The sequence below is a fragment of the Mobula birostris genome, chromosome 1 (genome assembly GCF_030028105.1).
Source record: "Mobula birostris isolate sMobBir1 chromosome 1, sMobBir1.hap1, whole genome shotgun sequence".
NCBI classification, from domain to species: Eukaryota; Metazoa; Chordata; class Chondrichthyes; order Myliobatiformes; family Myliobatidae; genus Mobula; species Mobula birostris.
Window position 1 is genome coordinate 228975941 of NC_092370.1, and position 16669 is coordinate 228992609.

Here is a 16669-nt window from a genome sequence, read left to right on the forward strand (position 1 = left end):
GTGAAGTGGCAATTCCGGACTGAACTTGAATCAATGAGGGATGCTCTACACTTGTGATAGGGTTTGAATGCTATCACCTGCAGCATGGGTACATGGAGCTTAGAAGAACAGAGGGCTATGCACTAGGGAAGTTCTAGGCAGTTTCTATTGTGCGCTGTAGATTTCTACGTTCTACGTGCCTCTTATAAGGTAAAATCAAGCGACATAGGCGACAACAGGGCTTCACTTCCAGATGAGCTCGACGAAGGGTCTCGGCCTGAAACGTCGACTGTACCTCTTCCTAGAGATGCTGCCTGGCCTGCTGTGTTCACCAGCAACTTTGATGTGTGTTGCTTGAATTTCCAGAATCAGCAGAATTCCTGTTGTTTGCGTTGTTCGATGTCTTCTGTGCTCGCTTTGACCATCAAAATTTGGAGGAACCATCACGAACTCCAACAGCCCCTGATGATCCTGTGGTTTCTGTCCCTGAGACCAACGTGAGAGCATTCTTCAGGAGGGTGAACCTGTGGGAGAGTCCGGCCCAGATGGGGTACTTGGCCGGGTATTAAAGACCTGTGCTGATCAACTGGCTGAAGTGTTCACTGAAATGTTTAACCTCTTGCTTCAGCAGTCTGAGGTACCCACCTGCTTCAAGCAGGCTTCAGTTACAGTGGTGCCGAAGAAGAAGATGGTAACTTGCCTCAATGACTGTTGTCCAGTAGCTCTTACATCCACAGTGGTGAAGTGTTTTAAGAGGTTGTTGATGAAACACATCAATTCTTGCCTGAGAAGCAACTTGGATCCACTCCAGTTTGTCCACCAGCATAACAGATCCACAACAGATGCCATTTCATTGGCTCTTCACTCAACCCTAGAACACCTTGACAGCAAAGATATGTGCATCAGAATTCTCTTTATTGACTACAGCTTGGCATTCAATACTATCATCCCCTCAAAACTGATCAATAAACTTCAAGGCATTGGCCTCAATACCTCCTTGTGCAACTGGATCCTCGATTTCCTTACTTGTAGACCCCAGTCAGTTGGGATTGGCAACAACATCTCCTTCACAATCTCCATCAGCACAGGTGCACCACATGGCTGTGTGCTTAGCCCACTACTCTACTTGTTTTACATTTATGACTGTATGGCTAAGCACAGCTCTAATGCCACATTCAAATTTGCTGACGACACCACTGCTGTAGGCTAAATCAAAGGTGGTGATGAATCGACATAGAGGGTGGAGATTGAAAATCTGGCTAAGTGGTGCCATAACAACAATCTCTTACTCAATGTCAGCTAGACCAAGGAACTGATTATTGACTTCAGGAGCTAGAGTCTTTGGTGACATTCTAAATCTCCCCAAACTCCTAATGAAATATAGCTGCTGGCATGCCCTCTTCATAATTGCATCAATATGTTGGGCCAGATTAGATGTTAAGTCTGTGCATTTTCCTGATGTCCATTGTGTGTTCAAATCATTTGTTCCACTGGTTTCATATATTGTCCTCTTGGTTGCTTCTAATCCCTTTGAACAAAAATGTGTAACAAAAATATAGACATTATATTCTGTTCTTTAGCACTTCCTTGGAGATAGAGAGTTCTTTTTATAAGTGACAAACAATAATGTTATAAAAAAGAAAGCCGTTAAGCCACATCTGTTAGATTGGACTTTGCAAGTAATCCCATTTGCACATAGAATCATAGAATAATATGATGTTCATATTTACTAATGACAGAAGAAAATCACATTGGCTTATTAAAGGCTCATAAAGAAATCCTACTTCCTCACTAATTTTCTTTGTAACCAGTGCTCCCAAACATTTCCGTCAACTCACCCTAGATTCTTCAAATCTACCTACCTAGGGGCAACTTAAAAAGGCCAATAAATGTACTAATCTGCACATCCGTGAGGAAAGGCCATGCAGAGAGAACCTCATAGGTCAGGACTGATCACTGTCGATCAGCAGCTCTCATAGCAACAGCACGTGCAAAGAAAGTATCTAGAGATGCTTTGGTACTTAAATGAACAACGAACGTTGTATAGGCTTTTCCATTCTTGGGCATTGGTGTTTCCAAACGGGCCATGAGATCTTCAGCCAGGATACTCTCCACTGTGCATCTATAAAAGATCATCAAAGTTTTAGATGAAATGCCAAATCTTTGCAAATTTCTAAGAAAGTAGAGGTGTTGCTATGCCTTCTTTGTAATGGCACTTGTATGCTGGTCCCAGGACAGATCCTCTCATATGATAATGACAAGGAATTTAAAGATACTGACCCTCTCCACCTCCAATCCCCTAATGAAGCCACCAAGAAGGATGAGAGCATAAAAGGGATGATGTTGCCAGGCAGTGGAGGGACCCACAGCTCTGTCTATGCCCCTCATAATTTCATATATATTAGGTGTCCCCTCAGACCCCTCCACTCCAAGCCTATCCAGTCTCAATGATGTCCTTCTTACAGCATAGTGACCACAACAGATCATAGTACCTTGACCTAACTAAGGTTTTATAGAGTTGATCAATGAAATCCATGCTGTTACATCCTTAGGCCTGTATAATGAAGGCCAGCATCTCATATATTCTCTTTCCTGCATTATCTGTCGGTGTTGCCACCTTTCTCTGGACATGCACCAAACTCTCTACCGTTGTATTCTTACTTCTAAAGTGCATCACCTCACATTAACTGAGGCTGAATTATATCTACTATTGCTCTGCTCAATTTACCAGCTGATCAATATCATTCTGTAACTTAAGACTAACCTTCTCACTGTCAACAATACCAACACTTTTTGTATGACCAGCCTCCTAGTTCCACGTTCAAAATAATAGAATACATGATAAACAGAAAGGTTCCCGGCACTGATCCCTGTGGTACACTGCTAATCACAAGCTTCCAATCACAGAAGCAAACCTTCTCCATCACCCTCTGACATCCAAGCCAACTTTGGATCCATTTTGCTAATTGTGAAGGGCTCTAATCTTATTGGACTAACTTTCCATGTAGCATCTTACAGAAAATAGAAGAGTGCAGCACAGGAACAGACCATTCTGCCTACAGTGTTGTGGCAAACCAGCTAAAAAACAAATCAAATATAACCAAACACTAATTCCTCCTACCTACATCATATCCCTATCCCTCCATCTTCCTGACATCCATGTGCCTATCCAAACACCTCTTAAAAGCCTCCAATGTAGTTTGCCTGTACCACCATGATTGCCCTTTGGTCCCTAACAGGCCTAATCTTTCATTGCTTACCTTTCCAGGGTGGTGTAGCAGTTAGTGCAATGTTTTTCAGTGCCAGTTGTAGCTTTGGGGTTCAATTCTTGCTGCTCTCTCTAAGGAGTTTTTACGTTTTCCCCTGGCCATGTGGGTTTCCTGTGAGTGCTGTGGTTTCTTCCCACTTTCCAAAAGATGTACAGTTAGGGTTAGTAAATTGTGGGGCCACTGCACTGGTGTCGAAAGCACAGAGGCACTTATAGTCATAGTCATAGTCATACTTTATTGATCCCAGGGGGAAATTGGTTTTCATTACAGTTGCACCATAAATAATAAATAGTAATAGAACCATAAACAGTTAAATAGTAATATGTAAATTATGCCAGTAAATTATGAAATAAGTCCAGGACCAGCCTATCGGCACAGGGTGTCTGACCCTCCAAGGGAGGAGTTGTAAAGTTTGATGGCCACAGACAGGAATGACTTCCTATGATGCTCTGTGCTGCATCTCGGTGGAATGAGTCTCTGGCTGAATGTACTCCTGTGCCCACCCAGTACGTTATGTAGTGGATGGGAGACATTGACCAAGATGGCATGCAACTTAGACAGCATCCTCTTTTCAGACACCATCGTCAGAGAGTCCAGTTCCATTCCCACAACATCACTGACCTTACGAATGAGTTTATTGATTCTGTTGGTGTCTGCCACCCTCAGCTGCTGCCCCAGCACACAACAGCAAACATGATAGCACTGGCCACCACAGACTCATAGAACATCCTCAGCATCGTCTGGCAGACGTTAAAGGACCTCAGTCTCCTCAGGAGGTAGAGACAGCTCTGATCCTTCTTGTAGACAGCCTCAGTGTTCCTTGACCAGTCCAGTTTATTGTCAATTCGTATCCCCAGGTATTTGTAATCGTCCACCATGTCCACACTGACCCCCTGGATGGAAACAGGGGTCACCGGTACCTTAGCTCTCCTCAGGTCTACCATCAGCTGCTTAGCCTTTTTCACATTAAGCTGCAGATAATTCTGCTCACACCATGTGACAAAGTTTCCTACAGTAGCCCTGTACTCAACCTCATCTCCCTTGCTGATGCATCCAACTATGGCAGAGTCATCCGAAAACTTCTGAAGATGACAGGACTCTGTGCAGTAGTTGAAGTCTGAGGTGTAAATGGTGAAGAGAAAGAGAGACAAGACAGTCCCCTGTGGAGCCCCAGTGCTGCTGATCACTCTGTCGGACACACAGTGTTGCAAGCACATGTACTGTGGTCTGCCAGTCAGGTAATCAAGAATCCATGACACCAGGGGAGCATCCACCTGCATCGCTGTCAGCTTCTCCCCCAGCACAGCAGGGCGGATGTTGTTGAACGCATTGGAGAAGTCAAAAAACATGACCCTCATAATGCTCGCTGGCTTGTCCAAGTGGGCGTAGACACGGTTCAGCAGGTAGATGATGGCATCCTCAACTCCTAGTCGGGGCTGGTAGGTGAACTGGAGGAGATCTAAATGTGGCCTGACCATAGGCCGGAGCAGCTCCAGAACAAGTCTCTCCAGGGTCTTCATGATGTGGGAGGTTAATGCTACTGGTCTGTAGTCATTGAGGCCGCTGGGGCGCGGCGTCTTCGGCACTGGGACGAGGCAAGACGTCTTCCACAGTACAGGAACCCCCCGGAGCCTCAAGCTCAGGTTGAATACATGGCGAAGTACTCCACATAGCTGAGGGGCACAGGCTTTGAGCACCCTGGTACTGACACCATCCGGTCCTGCAGCTTTGCTTGGGTTGAGACGTGTCAGCTGTCTTCTCACCTGTGCAGCCGTGAAGCCCACTGTCGTGGTTTTGTGTGGGGGAGGGATATAGTCATGAGAGCAGGGTGGGGGACTTGCAGGTTGCCCAACACAATCTTCACTGAAAACTAAAAAACAGGAAATGCTGAAAATCTCAACAGATCAGGCAGCATCTTTGGGAAGAGAAACAGTTAGCACTTGTGTCTGTGACCCTTCAGTATGAGTGAATTAAAACTTGATATGTGTAAAGTGTACAATACTCAGTAGGACATTGTCCCTAAGTTTGCCAAACATTTTGTTTTGGAGATTTCCTCACTTCAAGTTGGAATTGGAATTGCTTGATTATTGTCACATGTAACGAGGTACAGTGAAAAACCCATCTAGCATACTTTTCATACACATCAAAAAAACAATAAAAGAGTGCAAAATAAAGTGTAACAGCTACAGAGAAAGTGCAGTGCAGGCAGACAATAGGCATAAAGTTATAACGAGGTGGATTGTGAAGTCAGAAGTCCACCTTGTGCCAGAGAACCATTCAATAATCTCATAACAGTAAGGTAAAGGTGTCTAATTGGTTGAGCTTGCTTGTTCTAATTAGACAACACTTTCCTTACCATGACAGGACAATACAAGGCAAACTGATTGTAACCTGTCTTTTTTTTTGTATGCAGGCAGGGGAATGAGCTAAAGACTAAGAGGGGTTTTGCTATGTAGGTTAAAATGGGAAAAATCTGCAGAGGATTGTAAACTCAGCCAGCTCCATCTGGGCACTAGCCTCCCCAGCATCGAGGACATCTTCAAAAAGCGTTGCCTCAGAAGATGGTATCCATTATTCAGAACTCTCTTCACTCATGACATGTCTCTTCTCATTGCTACCATCAGGGAGGAAGTATAGGAGCCTGAAGACACACACTCAACAGACAATCAACCAACCCATGAACACTACATCACTAATTTTGGCTCTCTTTTTGCACTATATCCAGGTATACACTCAGTGGCCACCTTATTAGATACCTCCCGCACCTTGGTCTTTTGCTGGTATAGAGATCACTCGAACTGTACATCTTTTGCTGCCAGTGATATTAAACCTAATTCTGATTCTGATTCTCAACAACTATGGATTATGGGGACAGGAAGAAAAGAAACCTCAGCATCCATCCTCACTCTCTGCACCTACCCTTCCCACTACCCCTGTAATTACGAAGGCCACTGATGCTTCTAACTATACTTGTTACTGAAAATTAGTAACTTGGTTGAGGCTCAATCTGGGCCCATCAATCACCATTTCTGAAAGGAGTGGAGAAGGAAAACCAGGTTAGCAGATGGAAATTTCTCTTTTGCACCTAACCAATCCTAACCAATCCACTGGGACAGTGAGCCTATTAAATTTATCACTGTCACCAGGACATTATATTAAATTAAATGAAGATGAAGATGAGTTTGAGTGTCCAGCTGTAGTTTCCCCAGCTAACCCATATTTAAGCAGACACAGCTATAGTGAATATGTATCAATGCACAAAATCCTAACCCAGCAGCAATTTGAGCCAAACATTTCAGATTAATCAGCATCAGTAACTTAATTGCAAAATAATTTGTCATCTATGTCATCATGCTAAATGGAGTTAAGTCCTATCAGTTTACAGTACAGGTGACCCGAGTTCTATTCCCGACATTGCTTTTAAGGAACTTGTACGTTCTCTCTGTGACCGCATGGGTTTCCTCCGGGTGCTTCAGCTTCCTCCCACAGTCCAGAGATATACAGGTTTGTAGGTTAATTGGTTGTTGTAAATTGTTCTGCGATTAGGCTAGTGTTAAATTGGTGGGTTGCTGGATGGCGTGGCTCGACGGGCTCGAAGGGCCTATTCAGTGCTGTATCTCAATAAATAAATCCAACTCTCTCACCATAGACTCATAATGAGTTAGCTATTGCTGTGAATTCAAACTAACAGCAACGTAACTCAACAAAGCATGGGAATGATGATGAAAGAGGTCATTTCCATTAAATAAACAAGTCCAGGGTAAATATGATTTTGGGTATATAGAAACATAAAAGTTTGAATGTTCCTACCAAGGGAAAACACAGCCAGTTACTGTATGAACACTGAACCAAACGCAAATTTACTGTTCGCTAGTTCACACCAGTATAAACTTAGAACAAAATTGTATTCATTAGGTACCACTGCTATCTCCTCTGCTTCCATACACACTTTTCCACTGTCACACTTGATTGTCCTGTTCTCTCATGCCTTATCCTCTTGCTCTTCACATACTTGTAGAACACCTTGGGGTTTTCTTTAATCCTACTCACCAAGGCTTTCTCATGGCCCCTTCTGGCTCTCCTAATTTCATTCTTAAGCACCTTCCTGCTAGCATTATAATTTTCTAGATCTCTATCATTACCTAGTTGTTTGAATCTTCATAAGCTTTTCTTTTCTTCTTGACTAGATCTTCACAGCTTTTGTACACCACGGTTCCTGTACCCTACCATTCTTTCCGTCTTATTGAAACGTACCCATGCAGAACACCACGCAAGTATCCCCTGAACATTTGCCACATTCCTGCCATATATTTCTCTGAGAACATCCGTTCCCTATTTATGCTTCCAAGTTCCAGCCTGATAGCTTCATATTTCCCCTGACTCCAATTAAACGCTTTCCTAACTTGTCTGTTCCTATCCCTTTCCAGTGCAATGATAAAGGAGATAATCGTTGGAGCTCATTGTTGCTTAATCAATCCAGTTTACTTCACTTCGTTTACTCACAACATGAAATGGTTTTGCACTGAAGAACCTGTCCCAAGAAACAAATTTTCACGCAATATTCCAAGGAAAAACGTCAAACTTTCTTTAGTGTCATGTGCTAACTAAAAGTTATCTGTACTTCCAAATAGTTCTGTGAACGTTTCACCGTGTTCATATCTAATGTTCGTTGACTGTTTCCATTCTCCTTCTTCGATCCCACGCTCTCCCTTGAAAAGGAATAAAATGTCTCCCTGTCATTTTCCCACGCTCTCTCTGGATTGTTCCCAAGACAAATCCTATTGGCTGATTTAACAAGCTTAACTTATCAATCACTGAATTTTTACTTTAAACAGCAGAAATGAAATACTCGTTTGTATAATGAAATTAAAAGAACACTTAGTATAGTTTGAGAAAGTCTGAAGAAAATAAAATACCCACAGCATAAATGTATTAATAACATAAAGCATGGTCTTAAGACTATAAGATCATAAGCTATAGGAGTAGAATTAGGCTATTTGGCCCACTAAATCTGCTCCGCCATTTCATCATAGCTGATGCATTTTTTTTCTCAGCCCTGATCTCCTTCCTTTCGTCCGTATCCCTTCATGCCCTGACTAATCAAGAACCTATCAACCTCTCTCTTAAATATATATAAAGACTTGGTCTCCACAGTTGCCTGTGGCAACAAATTCCACAGATTCATTACTCTTTGGCTAAAGAAATTCCTCCTCATCTCTGTTCTAAAAGGACATCCGTCTATTCTCAGGCTGTGTCCTCTGGTCTTAGACACTCTTACCATAGGAAACATCCTTTCCACATCCACTCTTGCAAAGGCTTTCACCATTCAACAGGTTTCAATGTAGGTTTTAACCCCTCATTCTTCTGAATTCCAGTGAATACAGGTCCAGAGCCATTAAATGGTCATTTAATCCTGGAATCATTTTTGTGAACCTCCTTTGAACTCTCTCCATTTTCAGCACATCCTTTCTAAGATGTGTAAGGGCACAGAGCTGCTCACAATACTCCAAGTGAGGCCTCACCAGTGCTTTATAAAGTCTGAACATTACATCCTTGCTTTTATATTGTAGTCCTCTTGAAATGAATATTAACATCACATTTACCTTCCTCACCATAGACTCAATCTGCAAATTAACCTTTAGGGAATCCTGCACAAGGACTCCCAAATCCCTTTGTGCCTCAGATTTTTGCATTTTCTCTCCAAGTCAACCCTTTCATTTCTTCTACTAAAGTGCATGACTATATCCTTCCCAACACTGTATTCCATCTGCTACTTCCTTGCCCATTCTCCTAATCTGTCCAAGTACTTTTGTAGCCTCTCTACTTCCTCAAAACTACCTACCCCTTCACCTACCTTCGTATCATCTACAAACCTTGCCATCAGTTCCATCATCTAAATCATTGACATATAATGTAAAGAGAATAGGTCCCAAAACAGTCCTTTGTGGAACACCACTAGTCACTGGCAGCTAACCAGAAAAGGCTCCCTTTATTCCCAGTCCCCAGTCTTTGCCTCCTGCCAATCAGCCACTGCTTTGTCCATGTTAGGATCTTTCCTATAATACCATGGACTCGTAGTTTCTTAAGCAAACTCGTGTGGCACCTTGTCAAAGGCCTTCTGGAAAATCTAAGTACACAACATCAACCTATTCTACTTTGTCTATCCTGTTTGTTATTTCTTCAAAGAATTCCAACTGATTTGTTAGGCAGGATTTTCCCATGAGGAAACAATACTGACTACGTCCCATTTTATCCTGTGCCTCCAAGTACCCTGAGACCTCATTCTTAATAATTTACTCCAACATCTTCCCAACCACTGAGGTCAGACTGACAGGCATATAATTTCCTTTCTTCTGCCGTTCTCCTTTCTTGAAGAGTAGAATGACATTTGCAATTTTCCAGACTTCTGGAACCATTCCAGAATCTAATGATTCTTGAAAGATCATTACTAATGCCTCCACAATATCTTCAGCTACTTCTCTCAGAACCCTGGGGTGTACACCATCTAATCCAAGTGGCTTATATCCCTTCAGACTTTTCAGTTTTCCAAGAAATTTCTCCCTAGTAATGGCAACTTCACACACTTCATGACTCCTAAGACCTGGAACTTCCGGCATACTGCCAGTGTCTTCCACTGTGAAGACTGATGCAAAATACTTATTCAGTTCATCTGCCATTTCCTTGTCTCCCATTACTACCTCTCCAGCATCAGTTTCCAGCAGTCCAATATCCACTCTCGCCTCTCTTATACACTTTATGCATCTGAAGAAACTTTTGGTATCCTCTTTAATATTACTGGCTAGCTTACTTTCATATTCTATCTTTACCTTCTTATGACTTATTAGTTGTCTTCTGTTGGTTTGTAAAAGCTTGCCAATCTTCTAACTTCAAGAAATTGGTGGTACCAGAACATTGCATTCGCAATGGCCATAGGATTGACTTGATGCCACAAAACTACTGTGCAGTGCCATTGGTTTTTGGGACAGCCTCGTGAAGGAAGCCATTGAAGTAAAGCTAGAGGAAAAGGATTTAAACAAAGCCAAAGGCCTTGCTCTAAATAAAAAGTAGAATTTGATTGTAAACAAGGTGGGACAGCGGAGACCTGGTTTAATGGAGACTAGCCAATCAGGAGGGACGGACGACAGGGATATTAATTCCACTTGATTAGACATGCCCAGGAATCTTCACTGATGAAAATGGCAAAGTTTGTCATCGAGACTTCAGTTAAAATCGATACCTGTACCTGACTGAAAGCCCAAGAAGAGTTTGTTCATTAACTATAGAAGTAATCAAAAGTGGGTACTCAGAAAGATTAAGGACAGAACTGGACCACTCTCCGACACAGTAGAGATTGCATCTGATGTCATCTGGAGACAACATGTTGATCAGTAGAGGAGAGCAGTGTCAATTGTTGGAGAAGAAAAGTGGCTACCGCTGTCAGAACCACTTATTGCAGTCTCTGAGTCAGCTCCTACAATCTCATAGTCATAGTCATACTTTATTGATCCCGGGGGAAATTGGTTAATCACCACAGAGGAGGTCCCAGAACCTGAGAATGTTTCATAGCCACCAGACTTACTTGCCAAGCAGAGTGATCCCCCTTGTCAGGAAAGATGCAATCCCACAAGAGTAAGAAATCCTCCACAATGATTAAATCTTTAGGCCTGAATGGGACAATTTTAAGTTTACAATACTGTGGATGTCTGTACAGTAGGTGTAGTATATGGTATACTGTGTATATAGCTGAGATACATTCAGTATTGAGTTGGAGTTTATAGCAAAGCAGGGAGGAATGTTGTGTATCTAATATATAAGTAATATTTGAATAATCTTGTGTGTATGTGTGTGTATATTGCTTTGTTCATTTAAATAAGTAATTATGGGTTATATGTAAAAATATGTGAATTGCCTATGTTATCATGCTACCACATGATACATGTGCACCTCGCTTAAAGTAAGCACAAAGTTAGGCTCCCATTCCCGGATTCCTATGTTCACCTTTGAATTAGTTTAATCTTCTGAAGTTGCAAAATACAACAGTTTCAATATGAGCTGTTGATTACTACTAGCGATCAATTTTAAATTCAGTATCAAAGCACTTAAAAACATGTATAACACGTCTGAATTTCTGAGACGAGAGTGTCTCTTGTTCTGTGATGTTCTGCCGAACATAATAGACATGTTATGTGGCATTGGAATGTGTGGCCACACTTGCCCTAGTTTGAGCCTGTGAGTCCAGGCCAGGGACTGGAGATTGGAGGCCAGATGTCTGCAATGGGCCAAGTGCCAGCAAATGGGACTAGCTCTCTGGGAAATAGACTGGGCAAGGATGAGTTGGGCTGAAGGGTCTATTTTCATGCTGTGAATCTGTGACTCCTTGGCTGTCCTTTGATAGCTTCCTGTTTTGGTGTCAGGCATTGCTGGAATGTCACCCAGTACTCTGCATCCATTGGATTAAATGTCATCTCAGTTGGATTTTGTAAACAACACACACAAAATGGTTGAGGAACTAAGCAGGTCAGGCAGCATCTATGGAGGGAAATGCACAGTTTTGTCTCAAGACCTTGGATGGTACTGTCTCGGCCTGAAATATTGACTATTCATTTCCCTCCATAGATGCACCCTGGGCTGCTGAGTTCCTCCAGAATTTTGAAGCAGTGAAGAAAGTAGAATTCAGAATAAGTAGTGATAGATTATTACAGCATCTGTCCTGAAATTTGCTTTTGCGTTTTGGAATTGCATATCATGCTAATTCAGCACCTGCCTATATTAAACATAACTGTGATAAGCTGGAACGTGAAGGTGATTCTATTTATAGAAAAGTTTTATAAATTGGCAATAAAATGTAAAGGAAAAATACAATGAGTGCTGGAAATCTAAATCTAAACAGAAAAACCTGAAAGTATGTAGGAGCATCTGTAAAAAGCAGACGGCTTTGGTATGTCTAGAAGCTGTAATATTCTAGGAAACAGTTTAGTATCATAATCACTGGGCCCGAATAAGATGGAAGGAAAACTAGAAGTATCAGTAATTCTGATGGTCATAACATGACAATATAGGCATTTTAAATTTATTTCTACGAAGATAGAATTGGAAAGGAGAGTAGATGTTATATACTTGTCCTGAATGTCTGTTAGGCCACACTTTTAAAATACCATGCCCACTTCTGAACTCCATACCATGAATTAATATAGTGGCCCCTCAAAAAAATATGAAAAGCGCTGAAGAGGAGGATATCCGAAAATTTCCATCATACTTACTAGGGAAAGACTGGGGGGGTTAGCTAAAAGAGGTTTTTTAAAAAGTTCACATTAAGTACAAATAGGTTGTTTCTAAGGATGAGCTAGAAGCCAGCCTGTATCACCCAAAGATAACATAGAGAATTAATGTTTTTAACACCTGGAGTGATAAGAATGTGGAACTCCTGAGCGCATGAAATACTTGAACTATGCAGGAGAAGGTAGACAAACACGGGAGTGGGAAAGGTTGTGCTGAATGAGTGGGTGATAGGAAGAGGAACAGCAAAAATCCTAGTATGCACAGTGTTCGCAGAGTACCTGATTCTTTGTCATATCTCTAGTTAATTACAAAAATATGGAAATTGGGAGCAAAATGTTATTTCTCAGGATGGGGCAGTTATTGGTAGGAGATCATTTCATAACCACCTCCAGGAATGTGCCGAGCCAGAGACTGTAATCGTGAATATGAACTATTTTTTTGTTAGATGAATCAGAAGAGCCATATAAAGGTAGTCAGAAGTGGTATTAGGAAGGCCAGCTGAAGGTAAAAGCCAAGTGTCAAGAGTGTTGGTGGCTTTGAATATTTATTCCACAGCCATGTTTAGTTTTGTTCATGTCTGTCAAAGGTTCTACATGGTTCTGCAAAGCATTGCTTCTCACGTATAGTAACATACACAAAATGCTGGAGGAACTCAGCAGGTCGGGCAACATCTATGAGGGGGAAATAAACAGTTGACATTTCGAGCCAAGACCCTTCATCCCATAAGTGAACTGTGTATTCTTCTCCATAGATGCAGCATGAGTTGCTGAGTTCTTCCATCATTTTGAGGCACAGCTTCAAAATTGAGGGATGACCTTTTAGAACAGAGGTAAGGAGGAATTTTTTTAGCCAGAGAATAGTGAATCTGTAAAATGCTCTGCCACAGACTGTGGTGGAGGCCAAGTCCATGGGTATATTTAAGGCATAAGTTGATAGTTTCCTGATTGGCCAGGACATTAAAGGATATGGCGAGAAGGCAGGTGTATGGAGTGGAGTGGGATATGGGATCTGCCATGATGGAAAGGCGGAGCAGGCTTGATGGGCTGAATGGCCTAATTCTGCTGTTATGTCTTATGGTCTTTTGGTCTTATTTTGTGTGTATTGCTCTGGATCCCCAGAATCTGCAGAATCGCTTGTGTTTCTGATTTACTTCTCCTGTACATACTCTGTTTACCTTTTGAAAGTTACTATTGAATCTGCTTCTACCACCCTTTCAGGTAGAATGCTACAAACCATGATTACTCACTTTACTTCAAAAACATAGACTTGTGCTTTCCATCTAAAGATGCTGATAATAACTGTGTACTTTTAGTGTGTCTAATTTTGCTTTTAAGTTATAACGGTTTAGTTCATGTATAGATGTCAAATATTTAAGAGCAGGTTGGGTGATTCATATTTTCATTTATTTTGTATAGGATCGGATCGCAGATTTGGAAACAGTGAGTACTTTCTCAGAGTGTTTGTCTTTGTGATGTGTGTGGTGTGTGTGTGTGTGTGTGTGTGTGTGTGTGTGTGTGTGCGTGCGCGCGCGCGCGCGCATGCACGACGTAGCGGCTATCGCAAATGCTTTACTGCACCGGCAATCGAGATATGATTCCTGCCACTCTGTAGGGAGTTTTTACATTATTCCCATTTCCTCTGGGTGCTCTGGTTTCCTCCCACATTCTGAAGATTTAGGGTTAGGGTCAGCAGGTTGTGGACCTGTTATGTTGGTGCAGGAAGCATGGTGACGCTTGTGGGCATGATCCCTGATATCATTTGATGAAAATGACATATTTAATTGTATGTTTCGATGTTTTAATGTACATGTGACAAATAGAGCAAACCTTTTTCTTTCAAATGTTTTGTGACTGGCCTTTTCACGTAAATAGATGCCTCTTAAATTTGTTTTCTCAGTTTGACCTGAACCCATCTGGGTAGGTTAAAACTAGTTGAAGCTCATTGATTTGCACAATGGAAAACCCCTTTAAAAGTTTATTAAGATTGGCTAAATATTACAAATAAGAATAATATAATAAACTGTATGAACTATCTTGTATGAATGTGATCTGCGTAGCCCAATGATCCTATTACACATTTGCAACTGTAACTTCAGCTCGCATGTCAGTATATCTGTCTAACCCAGACTTTGAAGATAATCACATCAGAGATTATGATGTTCAAATAATAGATTCACAGTCATTTTGTTGTAGAGGATAGAAACGGGACCTTTGACTCATCGTGTCCATGCCACCCTCTTTTTGCCATCTTCACTCATCCCTTTTCTCCACCAGTCCTGCTAAAGTACTTGTCTAAATGTCCCTTAGAAGCAGTGATTGTCCCTGACTCCACTACCTCCTTTGTCAGAGAGTTCCAGATATCTGTATGTAAAACAAAACTTACAGCTCAGATCCCTTTTAAAACACCTTCCTCTCACCTAAACCATGTTTTTGTTGCCCTTATGATGGGAATGATCATCCTCATTTGTGTTGCTCCACATTTTAATTATTATCTATATGTATATTTTCTACCTCTAGAAGATTTCAAATAGTGATTTGACCCAGCAATCTTTGGAGGAGCTTTTCCCCTTACGTACAGGGGATCAATTCTGCCTATCCCCTCCTTGCAAGTTGCAAAGGCTTGTCCTGACCCCTTGGGTTAGTCACCAGTCCACAAACAAGGTTACTGAGTCAAATGTACAAAAATTTCACCTACAGCAACTTAGATTGACGCAACCCTGCTTGGATCATACAATCTACAGTATATCCTGTTTACAGCAAAGATACTTATGGTTAAGATGGCGCTACCAAATGCATGTGTCAGCTTATTGATAGTTCAAATGGCAAGAAGTTCAACTAAAACATCACTAAAACTACCTTTTCTGAAGTAAATTTTATTAAATTCTCGCCACAAACAGTAAGGGGGCGAGTGATAATGAGGCGAGTTCTGGGGATGAGTTAGGGGGCTGGTGTGTTGCAGATGGAGTGAGCCATTCGGACTGGAGAAGTTGGGGTAGAGCAGTTCCATAAGACATAGGAGCAGAATAAGGCCATTCAGCCCATCGAGTCTGCTCTGCCATTTCATCATGGCTGATCCCGGATCCCATTCAACCCCATACACCTGCCCTTTCATCATATCCCTTGAAGCCCTAACTAATCAGGAATCTATCAACTTCTGCTTTAAATATACTCATGCACTTGACCTGCACCACAGTCTGAGGCAAAGCATTCCACAGGTTCACCACTCTCTGGCTTCCTTACTTCTGTTCAAAAAGGTCACCCTTCAATTTTGAAGCTGTGCCCTCTAGTTCTGGATACCCCAGCAGAGGGAACATCTTCTCCACATCCATCTTATCTAGTCCTCTCAATGTTCGGTAATTTTCAATGAGATCCCTATGCATTCTTCTAAATTCCAGTGAGTAGAGGTCCAAAGCTGCTACATGCTCCTCATATGTTAACCCCTTCATTCCTGAAATCATCCTCGTGAACCTCATCTGGACACATCCTTTCTGAGATAAGGGGCCCAAACTTGTTGACAGTATTCTCAGTACAGCCTGACTAGTGTCTTATAAAGCTTCAGCATTATCTCCTTGTTTTTATATTCTATTCCCCTTGAAATAAACATTGCATTTGCCTTCTTTACCACAGACTCAACCTGTAACTTAATCTTCTTGGAGTCTTGCACGAGTCCCTTTGTACCTCTGATGTTTGAATTTGTTCCTTTTACCAAAATACTTTATCATACATTTTCCAATACTGTATTCCATCTGCCACTTTTTTGTTCATTCTTCCAACTTGTCTAAGTTCTGCTGCAATTGCATTGCTTCCTCAGCACTACCTACCCCTCCACTTATCTTCATATCATCCACAAACTTTGCCACAAAACCATCAATTCCACTATCTAAATGCCCCTTCTGATGCCCGTACAACTGACCTTGGTGGGAGGTTGGATTGCTCTGGGCGCCAAAATGATTTGAAGAGCTTGAGAGCAGCTTCGGGCTGGTCGGTGTAATGTGGGCTTGAAGTGAGTTGCTAGGCTGCGTGGTCTAGGCCTCAAGCCCTTCAGAGTAGCCTTGTCGTAGTACAAGGCACAATCCGCTGTTTAGACAACTTAAACGCCGGCCCAGATTGGAGATAAGAGCCAACTTCACTCGATCTCTGCAT

At 41.9% G+C, this 16669-nt stretch overlaps 1 protein-coding gene across 6 annotated transcripts in view; it reads left to right on the forward strand.

Annotated features, from left to right (window-relative positions):
- LOC140205546 (centrosomal protein of 128 kDa) overlaps nucleotides 1-16669 on the forward strand; it is a 642143-nt gene that overhangs the window by 521739 nt on the left and 103735 nt on the right. For all 6 annotated transcript variants that reach the window (XM_072273171.1, XM_072273204.1, XM_072273166.1 and 3 more), the window contains one exon: nucleotides 13943-13966. In XM_072273171.1, coding sequence (XP_072129272.1) covers nucleotides 13943-13966 — 24 coding nt within the window. The remainder of the gene's footprint in view (nucleotides 1-13942; nucleotides 13967-16669) is intronic.